This window comes from Scleropages formosus, chromosome 17, assembly GCF_900964775.1.
Source record: "Scleropages formosus chromosome 17, fSclFor1.1, whole genome shotgun sequence".
NCBI lineage: Eukaryota > Metazoa > Chordata > Actinopteri > Osteoglossiformes > Osteoglossidae > Scleropages > Scleropages formosus.
The window spans coordinates 17,435,906-17,456,650 of NC_041822.1; the positions used below are offsets into that span (position 1 = coordinate 17,435,906).

Genomic DNA, 20,745 nt, shown 5'->3' on the forward strand with positions numbered 1-20,745 from the left:
CTCCTCTTCGCAGTTCACGATGCCCAGAGGCGGCACCGGCGAGCTCTGAGTCACTGGCTTTCCTCCGCTACAAATTAATAAGCGCTCTGGGTATTACCTGTCGTCGGAGAGACCGTTACGGTGCTCGTAGACACTTCTCGTCGCTGAGGTGGCCTGCTCGACCGCTCAACTCCACGGAACCGAAACATGCTGTACAGAAGGCTGCGCTGCTAATGGAGAATTTGTTTTAGGGACGTTACGCTGGATAAGGACCTGCGGCCGATAAGCGGTGGAGCGCCAGCATTGCGGCTTTCGATGGGGAGATTACGCGTTTGCGACGTTTTCGCAGGTTTCGGAAAGAAACCACAGTTTCTTTATAAGTCGGCGCAAAGTCGAACTTTGATCTACGCGGCTATGAATGAAAATACGGGAGCCGATGACATGTCGCGTCCTAACCCGACCTGCAGTCATCACTTTTCTAGTTGCGGTTATTCTTGTTTTTCGCCCTGTTATTTCCATTTTCATAAAACAGTGCAAACGTTGAGGTAATGCTCTCACTGGCTCGACACACATTGCAGCACAGGCAGTTTCGGAGCGTTTGCCAAATTCTAGCAAGGACAAGTGCTTTGAAATAAATACTCCATCGAAAAAGAGTTGACAGTTGGAAGCCTCTCTATTATGCACAGAGTATTTGTGTGTGTGTGTGTGTGTGTGTGTGTGTGTGTGTGGGGGGGGGGGGGGGCTGCTTTGACACTGAGTGGCTCCTTTTGCTCTCTGTTAAAGTGATTCCAGAGTGGTCCAGCCAGTCTGAAAGACAGTAAGCACAGGCATTATTCGAACCCCCCAAGCACCCCCCTCCTCGATGAAGGTCCTTTCCTGGGCTTTTATTTGTATGCTCCTCACTCTTTCGTGGATCTGGGCCAGAATGGTGTTGTCACTCAGGTCCTGAATGAGATTCACGCGTCGGTAGCGGAGCTCCGCCCACCGGCCCACCCCTTCTGTCTTTGTTACACAGATGTGGATACAGTTCACAAATGTATCTAGGGACACCAGCAACTTTCAATGGCTTCAACAGGAAAAAAAAGAAAAGATTTTTATTTAATAACGCAAATGTTCAGAGTCTGACCATACCAAAAAAAAAAACATCGAATTAAATTATAATGCCTGATTAGATTACGGCCTCAACAATTGTCTGCTGTGATTTATGGGCGTAATTTGTTGCCACAACACACAAGAAATGTTCCCGGGAATGAAAACATCCAGGGTCGGTGGCGGGCCGCTGTAAATCTGGTCAGCAAGCTGCACCCGGCTTTTTAGCTCCCAATAATTACGTAAAGAAAAGTGCTCGCCTTTTAATTCCGCCTTTGACACCGGAGCCAATCATATACGCATTTCTATTCATTCAGCTCACTGGCAATGGCTCAGCCCAGAAATAAAAGACAAGAGGAATGAGAGAAAGGAGGGGAGGAAAAACCTGTACGCAGCCCCCTCCTGGCGCCATGGCAGGTTAATCACAACTGTTCCATTTCAAACTCCACCATCGATCTCTGACGCATATCGCTGCACTAATCCAATTAAAGTGTGCGTGGAGTGCGGAGCCCTGCGGCTGTGGGCCGTGTCGCCGACAGTTTGCATGGGTCGAATGATAAATAAAAGCACATTTTAAAGGAATGATGTTTTTCTTCCTCTCCGCACCTGAAACCCCCATCCGCCTTCTCCCCCCCAGGTTACAGTGAAGCGGTGAGCCGGGAGGGCAGTGCACGTGTCACCATGAAGGGCGGGGCCTTGCTGCTGTATGTCGCCCTGCTGCAGATGGCCGCGGCTGTCTTCCCAGAAGACTCTGAGCCGATCAGTATTTCTCATGGCAACTGTGAGTACTGCGGGGGGCTCGCTCGAAACCCGCCCCCTCTCCCCCGTGCGCCTGGAATCCAGAATGCGACCCGGTGCCCAGGGTAACCAGTAAAGAAATGAGCGCAACCTTCACACTGTGGCCTGTTTGTCCATAACAAATATTTTCCTGTTGGTGTCTAGGAGACTTCCTTTGTGTCGTGAACTGTTTGTGGTTCGAGTAAGGCCCTAGTCATATGTCAAAGCTCCCTACCTTGCACCAATTAAGCAGGACTGCTGCCAATCTCAGCATTTCACTTTTGTGTGCACAACTTTGACATATCCTGTCCACGATATGATGCGCTTTTGCATTCAGACTGGCTTGCCGTGCCTTCGGGGCAGAAACGCAGCACACTTAACAGCATGCTGGAAAGGGTGGAGGGCAGTTGGGTGGGGATGCGCGATGGAGAAAAGAGGACAAGGTTCCCCCACTGAGCTCTCGCTTCTCTCCCTCAGACACCAAGCAGTACCCTGCCTTCGTCGGGCACAAACCTGGGAGGAACAACACGCAGCGGCACAAACTGGACATCCAGCTCATCATGATCTTGAACAGGACCCTCTACATTGCTGCCAGGTCCGTGAGCTTCCTCTTCCCCTTAATCTCCCGCCGACTTTCGCTTCCCTTCACCCTTCAGAAAGGTCGACTTTTCCTCACCCTCCCGCTGAGCTCCACTTCTCCCCAGTCACTCTGAACCACCTAACCGCTGATATGCTCTGCAGGGCAGCCGGTGGCGTGACGGCTAAGGACTTGTAACCTGAGGGTGAATGAATGTAACCTGCTGTAGAACCCTTGAGCGATACTTAACCTGGATTGCTCCAGGGAGGTGTCCAGATGTCCAGTTTGTAATTTACTTTCCATAAAGCCTTAGCTACTCAGTGGAACATAACGATCATTATTATTATCTGTGAGGCTGCTGAGATTTTCTTTTTTTTTTTTTTTTGTTGCCTGGGAGGAAACCCTCACAATTGCTCCTTTGTCTCAGCAACATCATACAGCGATAATGCGGTCATAAGATTAGTACAGACTGCCTCTGTATCGCTTCTCCCTGATTGCGAAAGGGAGCTCCAATTAGCGTTTTATGGTTTTGGCAGTTGGGTCAAAACGAGGCCGGTTACCTTCCTGACATCACGTTTGTGCAAACAGACTCATTTACGGGTTGAGCTCGTTCTTCCACGTAAGGTGTGAGTGTAGAGGATGAAGTGGGAGATGAAATGTGCCGTGCTAGTTTGTCAAGCACGTTCTCAGGTATGACAGAGCGCATCTGTGTTTAAACAGCGCTTGCGACGCGATGCTCGGCCCCGCCTCCTTGCGCCCAGTCATTGGCCGCTCTATTGCTTCAGCCTTCTCAGCTGCAGTGAATGAAGCCGACGGTTTGAACACAAATGGAAATTCACAGCGGTGATGTTTGCAGAGACCCCCGTGACCACTTTGCCGCCGCTGCACAGCATTAGCAGCCGTGGTGCTGAAGGAGGCCATGCGTTGGCCTGTCGCTTGTTTTTGTTACATTAATTTGAACTTATTTAGCAGATGCTCTCATCCAGCGGGACCAACGGTGCTAATGAATCAGAAACTCAAACAACGAGAAATGGACAAAGGCAATGAAATTTTCTCCGGCAACGGTTTAGTGAAAAACGAGTGAAAAGGCAAAGAGAAAAATCCTCCCGTTGGACCAGATGGATTGGGGTGTTGACAGGGCTTCTGTTTCGAGCCCAGAACTGCAGGAGGGGCCTTGCTGTTCTCTTCTTAAATAAGAAACTTTACCCACAATGCAGTTACTTATTTGATCATATGTAGGTTAACATGATAAGCTGTAAGCTTTAAAATCGTTTTGGTTAAAATACTGTGTCGGCTGTGGGTTTTGAGTGAGGTCTGAGTGTGTGTTTTCAAGGGGCCTTTATACCACAAAGCAGGCCAGATATGGTGCCCATGGGGTCCAGCTCCACAGATGGTGACCGGAGTCCACTTTCCTGCTGCCAGTGGCACAGAGGACTGGTTTCATGAGCACCACCAACCTGTCTGGCTCTGGTCTTCCCTCCCCAGAGACCTCTTTCACACACTCCCAGTATGTGGGATCAAATCGGCTTTGTGTTCTGTGTTTTGGAGAAAGCCGTTGCGCGAACACGACCAACAGCCAATCGTCTTCGTACTACAGCCGACTACGGTATGCCGATATTTACCATTGGCATGGTCTTCTGCCATGATTCACGCCCCGTCTTGGTGATATTAGGGGTGATATTAGTGCGCTTCATTGCCAGACCTTGCATACCAGCCGTTGACTCCTTGGACATTCTCCAGTGCTGTCTTTTTTGCCCTTGACTTTTACTTCAGCGCACCGATATGATTACTTTTACTGTTGTTATTTTTTATATATTTTTTGGGACACTTATTGCTAGTTTATTCTCAGCTTTTCTTCCCAGGTGCAATAGAAATGCATAAAGAAGTTCATTATTTAGACTAAGTATCTTTGTTGCCAGATATCCGTCCTGGCTTAGTTCCTGTGCCATGTAGATGTTTGTTAAGTTGTTTCCCCATATAAGGCCCTGTCAGCGATTAAAGTCATGACCAACTGTGGCGTGCCCCTTCAAAGCAGTGTGTTACCAAGAGCTCCACGCAGTCTCCATGGAATCCCTCAGATGTCCTGCTTCTCGGTCCAGCTACTCACACGGCAGTCGCGACCCCGCCGCATTCCGTGCCAGGCAGACGTGAGAGTTTTGAAGGAGGCCCCTGGGAATTTAGCCACCCCCTGCTCCCAACCCACCCTCCCGAGATGCCGTCGTTCTCAAAGGGGAGGCTGACCAGCGGTGCCACCGACACAATGCGATCAGGCTTGCCGGCTCCAGAACCATCACCCTGCACAGGCTGCATGCTGACAAGGACAGGTTCCCCAATCCACTTAGTGTCTCGGTGACAGCCCCCACCGCTCACACCCTGCCCCTTAACTGCCGCCCCCAGTCTAGCCCCATAGCACACATACGCTGTAGGGATTTCGCACCGTAGGGATTCTGCTAACCCCCATGCCATGTATCCACGGTGACGGTACCCACCCCTTCATCTGTAGCCTTGATTGAGGGTGGGAACTGGGGGAAACTTGGGCAAAGATTACTGGAGCATCCTGGAAAAAAAAACTGGGTGCTTTCTGGTTTGCACTGGAAATGAATTTGTCTCACTTATTATGCCAGCCGCAAATCCAGTTAAAGCCCGTTAATGACACAGATTACACTGTTGCCTCTCAGAACCAGTTGCTAATGTAGACCCACTGTAGTGTCATGGTTGTACTGAATGTAAATTGGACTTTGGGAACAGGCCAGCCCAAGGAGAAAAAAATATCTGTTATCTGGGTGCTTCCCTGATGGCGGTCTAATTTAACACCTTTGCTATATCACATTCCTGTCCGTTTGCTCTCGCCTGAGAGTGTAATCACGTGTGCGTGTGTGTGTGTGTGTGTGTGTGTGTGAGGCTGGGGGGATGGTGCTGCGTTTCAGGACCAGACGACATACAGCGACCTTTGCTACACATGATCCGCTAATGTGGGGGGTGGACTATGTGGAAGGGTGGTGGTGGCGTGGGTCTAGGGGGGTCTCCCATTGGAGGCAATAGGTGTGGCGTGGACTGCATACTAATGGCGGTCTTCTTTCTCTGTTGCGACCAGGCGATGTTGTACAAAAGGGCCACCAGATGGAAGGCTCTGGCCTGGGGTAACCCTAGAAGAAATGGGGTGTTATGAAAACGGTATTCTTCGGGACAAAGGCGTTCTGTTCGCACCATCCATGTTCTCCCTTCTGTCCACGCCAAAGGTCTGCACCAGACCAGAGGGGCGCAGAGCGGTACGGGGCATCGGACTGGCCAACTCGTGCCCTCTCCTCACTCGCACAGGCAACATGAGGCCCTTTCCCTTTAATGCTGCACATGAAGTAACACAGGGGGCTTGACGCCTCCAGAGACTTCATTGTTTCTTGTTCATGTTGTCGATTCTTGCGCTTAGGTGCGATGACAGCATGGACTCCTATTTTTCCCTTGCGACCGTGCATTGTGATGAGAATAGCTGTGCATGTAGGAACCGTTTGGCGGACAGGGCAACGGGGCCATCTGGTCTCGCTGTTCAGGCGATGCAGACTCTGTATTCCATGATCACAGGTCTGTTTTGCCCTGCGGGGTATGTTCAAAGGGTTTTTTAGTGGCAGAACAGGATTTTTTTAAATGAAATTTAGGGCGGCTGGAGCATCCCGGCCTCATGGGGAAGTGTAACAGACGGCAGGAAGCAGGATGCAGCTCACATGTTTGGGTGGCACCTTCCACAGTTGGGTAGGGGGTGCCCTTTGTCAGGGCGGCAGGTTGCTCGCCTGTCGTCCCCCTCTATCTTTTCGTTCTCCGTCTCCTTTCCGCCTCTCTGTCAGGACCCTCCCTGGCGTAACAGGGGGGATTAGTGCTGCTCAATAGGGGTATCGAAAAGAGCGTGAAAAACAGTGGGAGCGGGGGAAGGGGGGATTGCGACAAGATTTTGCGGCGTGTGATTCTTTCTGGAAGGGGCTCAAGCGCAGCCAAGTTAGACGCCTGATCCTGCAGACAACATGGAGGCCAGGATCTCATCTTCGCGGCGGTATATTCCGAATCCGCCTTTTCCTCTTCAAGCGTGGCGGGCGATAAGCACGGTGGCGTGCCGTGGTACAGTCGAGGACAAAGGGATTCTTATCTCTCCTTGCTTGGCATATCAAGGCACTGCAAAACAAAGAAAGCAGATGGGAGGCATGCAGCGGTGCCTCTCTCTCTGGCACCCTTTCATCTCCGGGCACGCTTGCCACAGAAGGCATGCCCTCCATTCCCTCCCAGCTACTCCTTTTAACCAGGCCCCTGGAAAGGCACCTCGCCGATGCGCTACAAACCTCTTTATCCTATCGGGGTTACTTTCGGGCCACTGTAGTCTCCCAGTGCCTTTCAGGAGAACAGCTGGGGCCTGGGAAACACGTGAAACTGATGCCACCTCAAAAGCTGCCACCCATCTGCAGTTTATTCCATTAAAAGAGAGCAGCGTCATCATGCTTGTTGCTATTGAACGTGGTTCACACCGGCATTAGGAATCCACTCAGGTCCTCCAGGTCCCTGGGACACAGAGCAAGGCCTTGAGCTCCACCTGATGCAAGAGCTGAGAGCAGCGGCGTTTGCCTTTTACGACTATAAATGACACGTGGCGTCAGAAGAGGAACAACCGGTCAGAAGTCTTAGCTACACCACTGCAGTGGCATTAGCAGCAGTAATTTAGCATCATAACAATGGCAATCAGCTCGAAAGCCCATTAACCGAACATTAACCCTTGACTCTAGGTTATGGGATCCATACAAAAGACAGTAGTGCAAATTGGGGCTTTATTGACTGGGATAGATTGAGGGGGCGAGAGGAAGAAACCGTCTGCTGTTAAAACAGCAATTAAGGAGTTAGGATTCCATTTAAAACAACCAAGAGGTATCCAATAAAGCAGCGCACCCCACCCTTTCAACTTGACCTTTGTACGAACCGGGAGACCACACAGAGCACGGGCCTAAGATGATTTTTGTAGGCCTCTATGCTAAATTGATTTGTCGCAGGACAAACGCACAATGTAGCCGGCGTCTGCATTTCACACATGAACAAATGGAGCCTCTCTTTTATTCATCAGCGTTTATCAGTGTGCTGCCACGTGGAAAAAAAACAGGGAATTGTCCTGTGAAATAGCAAATTTGCTTCCTCGGTTGAAAATGAAAGAGTATCGAAAGAAGGTTCCTGAAAAGGGAGCGACCTTGAGAGACGCTGCGACGTTTCGTCACATTAGTGGCCTTCCCGCCTCCCCCTTATCACAGGCAAAAGGCACATTTTGGTTAATTAAATGGATAAAAAGTGCTCTTACTCTATTTGCATAATTAGTCTAAGAAAACAGGCCGCAAAGTGGCGTAACAGTAAAACTTGCACGATGTGAAAATCGGTGTCCGTAGAGCGGGCTAATTTTCCTTCTAGCAAATGTGTCTCTCTGTGATTAAAAACACGTTTGCAAGTAGCCTTAACCTGTTTTTTTTTTTTTTTTAACTGCCTGGGCCCCCCACTTCTTATTTTCCTTTCGCCAGCCAAATCTTTCCAGCACGCGCCTCTCGCCCTCTGTTCTATGCCCAATTATCAGTGGACTTTGCAGCGGAGGTGTTTTAACCCCCGAGTTTATGGCTTCCACATGTGGTTCCAGCGCAGAGCCGGCATGGCGGTACCTCCAGTGAGACGTGCAGGTTCCTGCCCGCTCCTTAATGACCAAGGATATAAATTTCTCATGGGCGAGCGCTACGTCTAATTGACGCGAACGGCCCGGAGTGACTTGGCACTCCCTGCACAAACCTTTCCTGCAGAACAAAGAGGCCCTTTGTCTTCCGCTGAGGCTCTCGAAACCTTTGTTGACTGCCTGAGAGAGCGCGTCGCCCCATTTCACAGTGCCGTGTTCTTCGGTCACAGGGGGAAGAAAAGATAGACAAACAAAACAGAATGGGAACAGAACAAAACAGAAGGCGAACATTAAATCAGAAGCAAAATGTCCCATAATATATAGATGTAGGAATATTAAAACGTAATGTTTTGTTAGGCCTCACATCCAACAGTCTTGGAATCCCAAACAGAAGACAATTTGGTACAATGTAGTGCAATATAACAAATATTTGGAAATATTTATGAATGTAATATGTAAATGATACAATCCGGTGTAAAGTACATCCTCAATTTAACGGGATAATTGGGGAAAGGGGGTGTGATGTTTAAGGAACAATTTTTAAGAACAATGCCACCTGTATTTACGAGAAAAGCAACAAATCTTGCAATACATATTACATATGCATTCAAAAATAATAAATAATAATAAATTAGTCACCCTCTTTTAACAAGGAAAAACTGAATATTATGCACTCAGAAGAGGAATAGCTTTGCTCTCTTCCCACATCTATCAACGAGACAAGCAATTATAAGAGTACCGACATATCGCCTGGAAAATGATGGGGAAGCACTTGTTAGTACTCTAAAATTGTGCTGTGGAACTTTTTTCTGTCGTATCTGAAATCCATCGAATTGGCGTCCGCAAAGGAGAGGATTTGCTGCAGTGTAATGTACTGTATATATACGTATATACAACGCACTATAACGAGAAACAAAAATTGTTTCATTGTGTGTTTCAGAGATCACATATACACAGTGGACATGGACTTTGCAAACACGGACGAGATCTTCTTCAGCAAGGTGAGTGCTGCAGATGTGGCACCACTTGTGTGGCGGCTCGTCTGACTGGCAGACCGCCGTGCGCTCTAATCACCCGAGTGGGATCAAGCAGCTGGCAGCGATGAGCCCTGACCCCGATAAGCACATTATCCCATCAAGCATCAAAACTGCTCTGCGTCATCGAACTCTAAAAAGAGGCCCGACAATTACACACATATGTAACGGCCCACTTTGGCGTACCAAATGTCTGCTTCCGCCTTGCGCCGCGGTCGTGCGGCGCAGATGAATCCGAGCGATATAGGGAAACGCCGATCTCCGGGATGCTCACTCAGAGGGATGCTCTGAACTTTCCTTTGTGGGTTTAGTAGAGACCTTAGCACCGGGGGCCTTGCATAGCCAACTTGTCGGCTTTGAAAAGGCCGGCGACTTTCCGGTGCAAAAATCTCAGCTCTCGCCTGATCTCTTGCAGAAACTAACGTGGAAGTCCAGGCAGGCGGATGTAGACACCTGCCGAATGAAAGGGAAGCACAAGGTACGGTGACAGTAGCATTCTGTGCGGGCGGAGGGTGCGGTTTGCAAACACCTGTCCTCCCCGGGGGCGATTGTTCCCAGACAGATGACCTCATACCATCACAAAATGGGATTAACAAAATCAGACATCATTGCAAGTGTAAGAATTGCATATTTTCCCCTAATGCATGTTCAGTTGTGGCAGCTTTAAAGAGCACCTCATGTACAGAGCTCAACGGAGGAGCTGATAAGTTTCCGTCGGAGCTCTCTCGGACAAGCGTGATGACAGCGACATCACGCTTGGTACGCTCGTATTCGAGCTTAAATAAATATTGAACTGAAACCTTTGGGGCATCCGTCAGCAAAACCGCACCTGTCTGTGCTTTGGTTTTGTTTAACTGCTGTGATTCCATCCATCAAGAATGCATCTGTCATGGGGCTCCTTGTTTTTTTGTCCTCTCTTCTCCTCCAGGATGAGTGTCACAACTTCATCAAGGTCCTCCTTCAGCAGAACAACGACACCTTGTTTGTGTGTGGAACCAACGCTTTCAACCCCGCCTGTCGGACGTACAAGGTACGCGTCTCGCTCTCCGGCTTCTCCTGGGCTTCCATCATTTACAAAGAATGTGTGAAATGTCTGGAGGAGACCATCAAAAGAGTAAAAACGAGGGCTGTGTGTGGCAGGTTCCCTGATTAAAGGTGCCCGGCATGTGGAAGGAGCCACCGGTGAAATACCCAGGGACATAAATAGAAGAAGAATTTCAAACTTTTCATTTGTATATTCTGGAAAGTTTTCAGAGAAGGAGTTATGTTATTCATCTAGACATGGTTGTTAGGTTGCTCTCTCAGTATTAAGGGTAGGAATTTTCTGTGACGCTACGGCTGAAATAGAGCGAGTCTTTTGCTGTTTTCCGACTGTCGGGAGGCAGCGAGTTAAACGGACTGCTGCGCTCCGAACGCTTTGTCAATTTTAAAATTTGGCCAAAATTTCTGGCCGTTCAGGTGCTCCGCACTGAGGAACTCCGGCTTCCAGAGTTCTTTGGGGTTCTGTGGGAAACTCAATGAACTGACAATGGAGGGAGGGGCGTCAACCTTTTTGAAAAAAACCTGTGCATTTTCAAACCTGTGCCCTTTCTACAAGCTGCACCCTTCCAAAGAGAGGTATAAGGTTGCTGAGCCAAGGAGCTGTTCTTGGCAGGTGACTTCATTATTACAAATTCATTCAAGTGACATTAATGGTTTCACCTGCATGGCCCCACTTCGTAATGAATGACCGTCCAAATAGCTTTTAATACCTACGAAGCACAGCAATGTTTCAGTTTCTGTCCTCGATGTCGGGATGGAAGTGTAAATTGAGATTCGGCTGCTTGCTCTGCTTCGGGTGATTTAGGCGAACGTGCGCTTTTGGGGAAGTATCATGCACTCATGCATATATGAAACAAATGTAAATGGAATGTGCAACAAAAGCCCACTGTTTCTTGGCCGCTCCAGTTTGCCGTTCCACTTCCGCTCCCGGGTGTTGGTTTTCCGAGCGTTAAACAAAACATTACTTCCTCATTACTTCGGTTCTTTCTCTGGGATTTCCAAGAATTTCATGACAAACGGCTCTGCTTTCCTCACCCGACTGCGTTCGGAGAGGGCGGGAGCTGCAACGGAGAATACGCCCCCCTCCGCAACCGCCTCGAAAGTGGTGCCCTGCGATGGAGGGGAAGCTCTCAGTGACACCCCCTTCCACCAAATGGCTCTCAGATGAGTCCCAGGTATTTCGAATTTTTGTCCCAGGTGCACTTGCATGATCTCCAGCAGCACAGATGACTCAGAGCTGTTGATGTTAGAAGAGGGATTGAAAGCAATATGCTGCTCAGCCCTTGTATTGGAGGACAGACACTTTGAGGGCCATATCTCCATTTCCATTATCTCAGCATATTTCTGTCATACGTATGTGCCGGCTCCAACCCCTCAGGGTGGCGCGCGGGATCTCGGAGCAGGAGAGGAACGTCTGCCTCCTCCGTTTAATGCTCACGGATGTTGGCGTGTGCCAGCAGGATGATGCTTACAGGTGGTGTCCTGGGAAATAAAAAAAAAAAAAAGATGTTCATTACGGCAAAGTGGCGCGGGGCCGTCAGGGTATCGTAAAACACGCTAGCACCATATGGCAGTCGGTGGGACTAAATGGAGGGAATCGTTTATGGCTGCTGTTAAACTCGGTGAAGAAGAGGCAGGCCACGAGGCAGCTCCTGGGATTTCGCAGATCTTCTTTTACATGGGGCAATTTGGAGGGGCAATTGGTAACCCAGTGGGAAGTTTCCCACAAGGCAATGGGGGAAAGGTGTCATTCGTCTCCTGCTGAGTAACTCTGTGTTCTTCTGTGTTCTGTGGTCATTACCGTCGTTATGTCTACAAGCGGCAGGAGCGTAAATTCAGACAGGGATGTGACATAATTGCAACACTTGAAGGTCCTGCAACCAAAGGATGGGGGGGAGGGGAAATGTACTGTGAGTGCCATTGACAATCGCGCACACACACACACACACACACACACACACACACACACACACACACACACACACACACACACACACACACATTCCCAGCGCGGCACAAGCACCCCACATAGTGTCGGGAGCTCAGGCACCCCTCCATCTCTCCCTGAGGTGACAGGCCAGAAAACAGCTTCTGTTTCAGGGCCAGACTCATCTCACATTAATCAGAGCGCCTGGGGGCTGGCGAGGAAAGAGGTGTGTGCGCGTCTGTATCTGCGTGTGTGTCTGTGCATGTACGGTGGGGCGGACGAGAGCAGGAGAACTGTTCCCCGCCGACAGAGGCTGCTCCCCGTTCTCCCGGCCCCCGCCCTCCCCCGGACGATCCATCTGTGCCGAGCTTCCGCGCTGGCCCGACCCCGGCGTTGGCGGCCCGCTCAGACAGGCTACCTCGCCACGTTCGTCCCCGAGCCGAGAAGCCTTTGCGCCATAAAGCTGTCTGCTAGATAAACAGCCTGGTGTGGATTACATCACCTGTTGCTATGCAGAGAGGGGTCGAGGTGTCGAGGGAGCGCAGGTGACAGTTTGGCTGTATATCCCCTCTTAATTACTGGCGATCGCAGCCGACTGAAATATGGACTTTGGCACAGCTGACACGTGCGAGGCCTATAATTATACACTCGCACATGCGCGGTCACTCTCACGCATGTAGACTCTGCCTTCAGCTGTAGCAGAGTAAAACAGCGTGACCGTTCACAAACCACCAGAGAAAGACATATTGCTTTGGCACCTCTAAATGTATTTTTTAGCCGTGTATTTATGCGAACCACCTGTATTTTACAGTCACGACTGTAGGATTCCCGCAGCCTCGGGAACCAAAGATCATTCTCTACGTGGAAGACAAAGCCGTCGGGGCGACGTTCGCTCTTCTGGTTGCGTGATGCCTGCTCGGGCTTATGTATCTGTGGATTGCCAGGGGAAAACTCCCTCCTGTTGAAAAGGTTCGAATGGGTCACGGACAGTGAGCGTGGTCCTCCGAGACAGAGCGTGGAAGATGAAAACCTTATTAACAGTCAAGCCTTAGCCCTGGAGGGAAAAGATAAGGCAATATTGACAATGGGGCTAATTTTCATCTCTGATGTTACAGTATGAAAATGAATACAAATGACTCTTAACTGGTAGACAGGTTGTTTTAATAAACATTAGTTTGTATATTATACATATTTATATATACTTTGTGATTTTTTTCAAGACCATTGTTGTTAATTACAGTTTTCACTCTCATTTGCAGTTGAAAGCTGAATTCAAATTACGAGTGACTCTAGTTTTTTTAGTTTTTTTCCTGCTATAATTTGAGGCCACGAGTCAATTACAGTGTCGCCGAAATAGATTCTGGATTTAAAATGTTCCCTGGCAGCGTGTGCGGCACTCGCTGTGTGACCTTTCTGGCGGGGTAGATGATAGCCGTTTCCGCTGAGACAAGAATAGAAAAACAAAATGACCTGTTTAGAGCCCAAAAAGGGCAGCGTAAGCACTAGTGCGCCTTGGCAGGCGACCGTCTTCGTCGACAACGAGAGGAAGTCTAATCCTCTGAGTAGAGCGGGGTTGGCATGAGTGGCACGGGGGCATCCCCTCTGAGAAGGGAGATGCGTCACGTCTTGCACCAGCTCTCCTCCCCCACAAAAAAACATCCCCCCACTGGGCAGGAGATGTAGAGCTCGGGTGAGGGGTGGGACTTCTTTCAGGGCGTGTCCCAAGCTGACTGACCGTCCGCCTCTCTCTCCGCAGATGGACTCCCTGGAGGCTGTTGGAGAGGAGATCAGCGGAATGGCACGCTGCCCATATGATGCCAAGCATGCCAATGTCGCCCTGTTCGCCGGTGAGCCTACGGCACACGCACATGCCCGCATGCGCACATTAGCATCCGCATACATGCAGATGACTATATATGCACTCCCTCAGTTACATAATTACATAAATAAACGCACAGCCACACAGCCGTGTAGATACATACTCAACATAGAAACGTGCAGAAACATAATTCTGAGTACACGCACATCACGGAATGGGTCTGCAAAGCACAAATTTTCTTCATTCAGAAATGCTAATTTGATTTAAACTTGACTGATGTTAGAAATATTACATGAAACAAACTGAGCTTGCTGAGTTTGGGGATGGGTAAATGCCCAAGGGTTAAAAGGCAGCAGGAGGTGCGGTAAGTAAGAGTCCTGGTCGCTAAATCCGGAAGCTGTAGGCTCGTCTCCGGTCTGTGTAGCTCCGGACCATCCGGCAAATTATCAGCGTGCGGAGAACTGGGACTCGTGCGTGCTGCTTTTATATCTTAAAACTCAGTTGGCTCTGGGGGGGCTCTTATTTTGATTAGATTTCAGCTGAAAAGTATGGGTTTGAGGTCAGCGGAGCTGGCGAGCATAACAAAAACCTGATTGTTCAATAAACCCAGCCCACCAAAGTGCAGATTGCTTAAATTAAAGTCCACATTTGTGTAGAGGGACTCCGTCTGTGTTTGTTTATATCCACCCTGAGATGGACTTACGTATTTATGAATTCGTGGATGTGCAAGCTGAGGTTTGCGCCATCGACTGTTTTTGTACACAGGAAGATGGAGAAAGCCATCTGAGTTCTTCTGCTTTTTCTCCCTACCGCCTGCTATCCGGCTGACCTCATATATCTCCCGATTGTCTGGGAGTTTCTTCCTCCCATTGAAAAGGCAGGAATAGATCACGGATGGTGGACCCGTCCCACCGAGCGGCTCAACATCATCACCACGGTGATGCGAGTGGAGAGCGGCGAACGCAGCCGATGCGATGAGAGGAAACGGGCAGGAATATGATGCTCTCCACCGACAGAATGCGGCCTCTCACAAGCCCAGGATTGTGGCGTGGATATTCTTATTCGTGATTTTTTTCTTTTTTTTTTTTTAATTTAATAACTTGACAATAGGCCAAGCCATGTTACATAGACGGGTTATCATCTTACTCACTTGGGCAACAGCTCTGGTCCCAAAGGACTCGTAAGGCGTTCTTTGCAAGCGCTATACGTTTGAATATGGGAACAGGGTGTAGGATGTGATTCACTTTGAATTGGTCCCATGGCCAGTGCCAGAATGCGGAATGCAGGGCACATAACCGAGCTCCTGATCGTAGATTTTACGGTCTTTCCTCCAAAGCGGCTACAGAAGAATGAAAGCAAAAGACCAGCAATCAGAGCAATTAGTAAAGGTGGTCACGCCCCCCCTCACAGGGTCACGACCCCATGTGATTGGGGTGAAGGCTATTTAGGGTGCTGGGGGTGGGGGTGGTGTCTTTGTGTCTGCTGTCTGGTTTTTCGAGGTGTGACAGGCCCACTTACCCCCCCCCCCCGGTCGTGCAGCTGCTACCCGCTGACCGTGTGACACAGTGCGACCCATTTCTGTCCGGGGGACCTTTCAGGATCACATGCACAACGAACCGGTGGATGTCTCTAACATGATGTGTGCACACAACCGCGTGTGTACGTGTGTGTACACAGTGACGTATCTTACGCATACATTGACTGGGTCACATCCATTTCCCATGTCTGCCCCGCCCACCGCATGAGGGAGGAATGCAAATGGACTGTTTAAAATTAAGAAACGTGCTGGTTTGCTCATTGTAATGCATAGAATTTGGGGATTCTCCGACGTAAGCGAGTGGGGCAGATAATGTTATGGATCAACCCCATTTTGCACGCAGAAAATTCACTGAGGATTTCCTACACTTTGCATTCAAAATTCTTATATGACCATACGCATAAAACGAAATGAAAGGCAGTGGGACGAAATCAAAACATATCTGTTTATATGGTAACAGTTCCTGGACCAGAACCAGCAGAAATTTGCTTTAAATGCTGTTCTGTGGCTGTCCTTCTTTAATAGTCTGCGTCGACGCAGAGAACTTGCATCGCCGTCGCGGACCGCATAGTCACCGTCCTCGTCCGAGTGAGTGCCATTTGCACGCTGCTGGGGAATAAAATGTGCCTTGCAAGTTTGGGCCCGCCACTCTTGCAGATATGACCCATTTTTGTGGGGTACGGAAAGCAGGCTTGCATTCTGGAACTGGGCCAGTAAGCCCACGATGGTCTCCGGCTATTGGCTCGAAGGTATTCGCTGGAGTATAAAAACATGAGTATCCGCATTAAGCGGGGGAGACACGGAACGGTTTAATATGTGATTTTTTTCTTCCGTAACATGGACAGCAGTTAAAGTAATCCCTAATACCTCCTTCAAAACAAGAGCTGCATTAGTCATCTTCTGCCATTTAATCTGGATTCTTATGGTAAATGCATGCGATGCTGTGTGTGCAGTTTAGATATTACAGTACTTATGTATTTTCCTTCATTTATAGCGAGATCGCTGCTGGTAATAGCAGAAAAGAAGTATGAAGCTAATCCCTGGGGACAATGGCAAGTGCAGCTGTGTTCTTGTACAGTCCCCTTCTTGCACTATTGATTAATGTTTGTATAAGACGCGCTCTGCTGAACGTGTGTACGCTCTCATTTAAATCTCCGTGCGTTCATATTATCGTGCGTTTGCGTGTGGACGTTTGCTGAAAGCTGAATTATGGGATGTGCTGTCTTCTGGGTTCACGGCGCGCTGCTGTAGGTTGTGAGGAGTTCGCCGGATGTGCGCATTTGCGCCCGGCGAGAAAGCGGGCAGCTCTCCGGGCCGTTGTCTCGGTCAGCGACGCGTCTCTCCGACACCATTGGCGGTGCAGATTGGAAGCGCGAGTCCCACAAACCAAGGAGTGCCTGCAGTGACCAAAAATAAATCAATAATAAGAAAGGGGAAGAAAGCCGATGTGAGTCAGCCTTCCATCTGTGGGGTTATGGCTCATCCAGTTGGAGAGCTGTTAAACTGATTCATGTCCATCGATATTCCCCGTTAACTTAATTACGCTCCCGCTTCCCGGCCCGTTTCGCCGAGGTCGAATAAACAGCCGAGGACGACCTGCGCGTTTCTGACGGAACTGCGCGTTTCTGTGCAATCAAGGGCGTTTATTCTGCTTCTTCCCTTTTAATTATGCAGTTAAAATTTCCAGAGCGGCAGGCTGCCGCCGGTGCACGATGAAGTCGTTCTGTTTGGGGTGCATGGCTTTCGCACGCGTGCGGTTCCTTCTCGCGGCGCGCGGGCGATGCTGCGGGAGCGCACGCCCCTGGAAGGGGCCCTTCTCGCCCACACACACACACACACACACACACACACACACACACACACACACACGGCCTTCGGCCGTGAGCCGGCTACGCGCGTTCGTGCCGAGCGTGTCGCGTCCCAGAGCGTGGCCTCGCGGCGAGCGCGCGCGGGCCGTGGGATCGACGTGGCTGTTACCAGCGCTCCTTTTCTCTACCTCCCAGAAGGAAAGCTTTACTCGGCCACGGTGACGGACTTCCTGGCTATCGATGCAGTCATCTACCGCAGCCTTGGGGACAGCCCGACCCTTCGCACGGTCAAGCACGACTCCAAGTGGCTTAAAGGTGAGACCGGCGTCGACGACCAACCTTGCAGGAAAATAGCCGCGTTGTAGGATTGCGCGTGTGTTTCTACGTGTGTGTTCCAGCGGGAGATTTTCCCTGCGGATTACAGCGTGGCTTTGCCTGAGTCAGCTCCTGGCTCCAGTCGCGAGTTGGGTGCGGAGAGAGCCAGGTGCGTGGATGCATCCAGAACCGCAGGACTCCCCAGAGTGGCTCTCGGGGACTCATCGTGTTCCTGTGCCACAAATCCAGCGCGTGCCTGTTGTGTGTACTGCTGTTCGCGTTTTCATCACACACTGAGCAGCCCCATTTAAATATTCGTACGCGCGTTGGACGCAATCCGTGTATAAGAACGCCGCGTACCCTGACTCGGAGGTTACCCGGAGACGGTGTGTTCCGCTGATGTGTGGATGGGCGGCCCGTTGTAAGTAGCGTATCTTGCAGTGTAAGTCACCGCGGTGAATAAGGTGTGTGGGCCGGTAACACTACACAGTATCCATTGCGAGTCGCTTTGGAGAAAAGCGTCTGCTAAGTGAATAAATGTAAATGTCCAAAATGTTGTGTTGGAGGCTGGCAGTGTATCCCGGAGAAAGATACTTCACTTGAATTGTGGCAGTAAAATATGCTGCAGTACAAATCGTAAGCTACTACGGACAAAGGTAACCAAGCTAAGCAACAAAATGACGGTGATGATGATGATGAAGATTAAGATGAAGATGATGATGATGATGATGATGATTATGATGATGTTTCTCTTGCTTCCAGAGCCCTATTTTGTGCAGGCGGTAGATTACGGAGACTTCATCTACTTTTTCTTCCGAGAGATCGCCATGGAGTACAACACCATGGGAAAGGTGAGGCCGTACGGGGCGGCTCGCGCTCCTGCTGCCTCTTCCTGCCGCAAAGTGCCGTTTCCTGCTCGGGGAGGAATCAGCCTGCACTTGAGACGGCAAACAGGAAGAAGATGTATCAAACAGCCAGTGGGGTGGGACCGGGAAGCAGTGTGTTTGTTCACCACTTTTGGTAAAGACAAACAGCACGCAGGATGTTGAGGCTAATATTGGTGCAAAATAATTCTTATATCCTAGCTGTGTCTTCACTGCTTCTTTAAGCCACATTTGGATACACACACACACACACACAAGCACACATATATATGCAAACCTTTTAATGAGTCATTTAATTTGAGCTGCCGTACGTTTACACAAGCCCTGGAGAAAGCGGTTAAGGTTAGAACAATATATCAGAGGAAATTGTAAACCATTTAAGTGAATTTTTTATCACCTTGCTATAATTTGGCTGGAGGCGATACAGATAGCAAGTGGGAGGAAGGCTTGTCACCACCCACAGTTCATAGTGAAGTCTACACACTCACACTTACGCACACACACGCACGCACACACGCACGCATATAGAGAAAAGGCTCTGCAGCACGGAAAAATGTGTTACCGTCAAGCATTTACGTGTTTAAATGAGTCCGTCTTTTATGTGTGCTGCCACAAACTTACTGTGGTAGTGGAAAACCTGGGCTGATGACATTTCTGTCTTGAACCACTATGATTTAACCCCACTTGATGAGGAAAGGAGCACATGTTCTGGACCCGTCATCTTCCCAAGTACGCCTTCCGGCGGTTGGATCTCGGAACAAGGCTGGCCTGAAGCGGTGGCTAAAGACACACTTTTACTGGTTCGCTGTAAGAGGGGACCTGCTGTAGTGCCTTTGAGAAAGGCACTTTACGTTGCGTTATCCCAGTAAGAACATCTGGCTGTATAAATGGGTAAAATACCGAGATGCGTTGAACGAAAGCGTCTCTTCCACATTATGAGTTGGTTAGGAAGAAATGATCTGCAGCGTTAGAGTTAGGGAATCTCCGTGATGTTCCGTGTTGGTGTGAGAGCTGGAGGACGCGGTGCGAGACGGGTCGGTTTGGGTGTTCGTGAACCTCGGCTTCGGCCGCCGTCGTTATTCCCGACTCCGAAAACAGCCGGACGGGTTATCACATGAATTCAAGCCTGAGGTACATGCAGTACGGCCCAGAATAGCTAGATAAGGTATTGATTGTTTTTCATAGACAGAGCCCTAGGCCTGGGCCTGTTCTCGCTCTCGAGTCTGAGAACCTGTTGTTATGTGAAAGGAGAAACGGCTCTTGCAGTTTCAAAATTGCACTGATATTTCGTGCTCGCATTATGAAGGCTTTAAATAGTGGCTACACGGATCAATGGCTTGTTTATCTGCTCCTCGACTAGGCCGGTTACTTTACCGTCGCTTCTAACAAGAGTGGAATCTGGGTCGTACCGGTAAGACTCTGAAAGCCATACGTCTCCAGCACAGTCTTCTCTTATAAGTGGGGACATATATCAGCTGTGCGGTGACTCACCTGTTTTCGGTAAAGTGGATTAACCTATTAGTGACAATAAAGATGACTGATGTCAAATCAGTTCAACCTGAAGAGATTTAGGGTAATATGCAACGCAGCCTTGACTGGTGTTCTCCCAAACTGCTCCGAGGGGATTAACGTTTATTTTTGTCCTCGCCTCATGGGATGCTGGGAGGGTTGTTATGCAAACGGAGCGGTGGGTGCTCTGACCCAGGTGGGGTGTGTTTTCCCACAGGTGGTCTTCCCCCGGGTGGCTAGGGTGTGCAAGAACGACAGGGGTGGCTCTCAGCGGGTGCTGGAGAAACAGTGGACCTCCTTCCTGAAGACCCGCCTGAACTGCTCCATCCCTGGCGACTCCCACTTCTACTTCAACATCCTGCAGGCCGTCACTGATGTCATCCACATCAGCGGCCGTGATGTTGTCATGGCGACGTTCTCCACGCCTTACAACAGGTACGAAAGCGCAGCGGATAGCACAAAGTGGGTGTCTCTCTGTGGGTTTTCCGATCATCTGTGTGTGGATGCTCCGGTCAGTTCTCTTTTGAATAATTCATGTGAGTGATCAAATGAGGACATCCAGCTGGTAGCGGTTGGCATTAATAACACCTTATTGCTGCATTTATTACCTTTTGTTGACTGACACGGTAAAGGTATAATCAGCATGTCAGTAAATGAGAAAAATAATAAAAATAATGAAATAACTGAGTTCCATAATATGTTTTCATCATAACAGTCCTCTTTTGAGATCAGCAAGGAATAATTCAAAAAATTCCATGGCCCGGGGATA

General features: G+C 49.5%; 1 protein-coding gene across 4 annotated transcripts in view; it reads left to right on the forward strand.

Moving 5' to 3' along the window:
* The window catches only part of sema6a (sema domain, transmembrane domain (TM), and cytoplasmic domain, (semaphorin) 6A), an 81,780-nt gene that overhangs the window by 37,198 nt on the left and 23,837 nt on the right, over positions 1-20,745 (forward strand). For all 4 annotated transcript variants that reach the window (XM_018758391.2, XM_018758394.2, XM_018758392.2 and 1 more), the window contains 9 exons: positions 1,706-1,849; positions 2,323-2,440; positions 9,043-9,103; positions 9,552-9,614; positions 10,065-10,166; positions 13,861-13,951; positions 17,464-17,583; positions 18,346-18,434; positions 20,194-20,411. In XM_018758391.2, coding sequence (XP_018613907.1) covers positions 1,750-1,849; positions 2,323-2,440; positions 9,043-9,103; positions 9,552-9,614; positions 10,065-10,166; positions 13,861-13,951; positions 17,464-17,583; positions 18,346-18,434; positions 20,194-20,411 — 962 coding nt within the window. In that variant the 5' untranslated portion in view covers positions 1,706-1,749. The remainder of the gene's footprint in view (positions 1-1,705; positions 1,850-2,322; positions 2,441-9,042; positions 9,104-9,551; positions 9,615-10,064; positions 10,167-13,860; positions 13,952-17,463; positions 17,584-18,345; positions 18,435-20,193; positions 20,412-20,745) is intronic.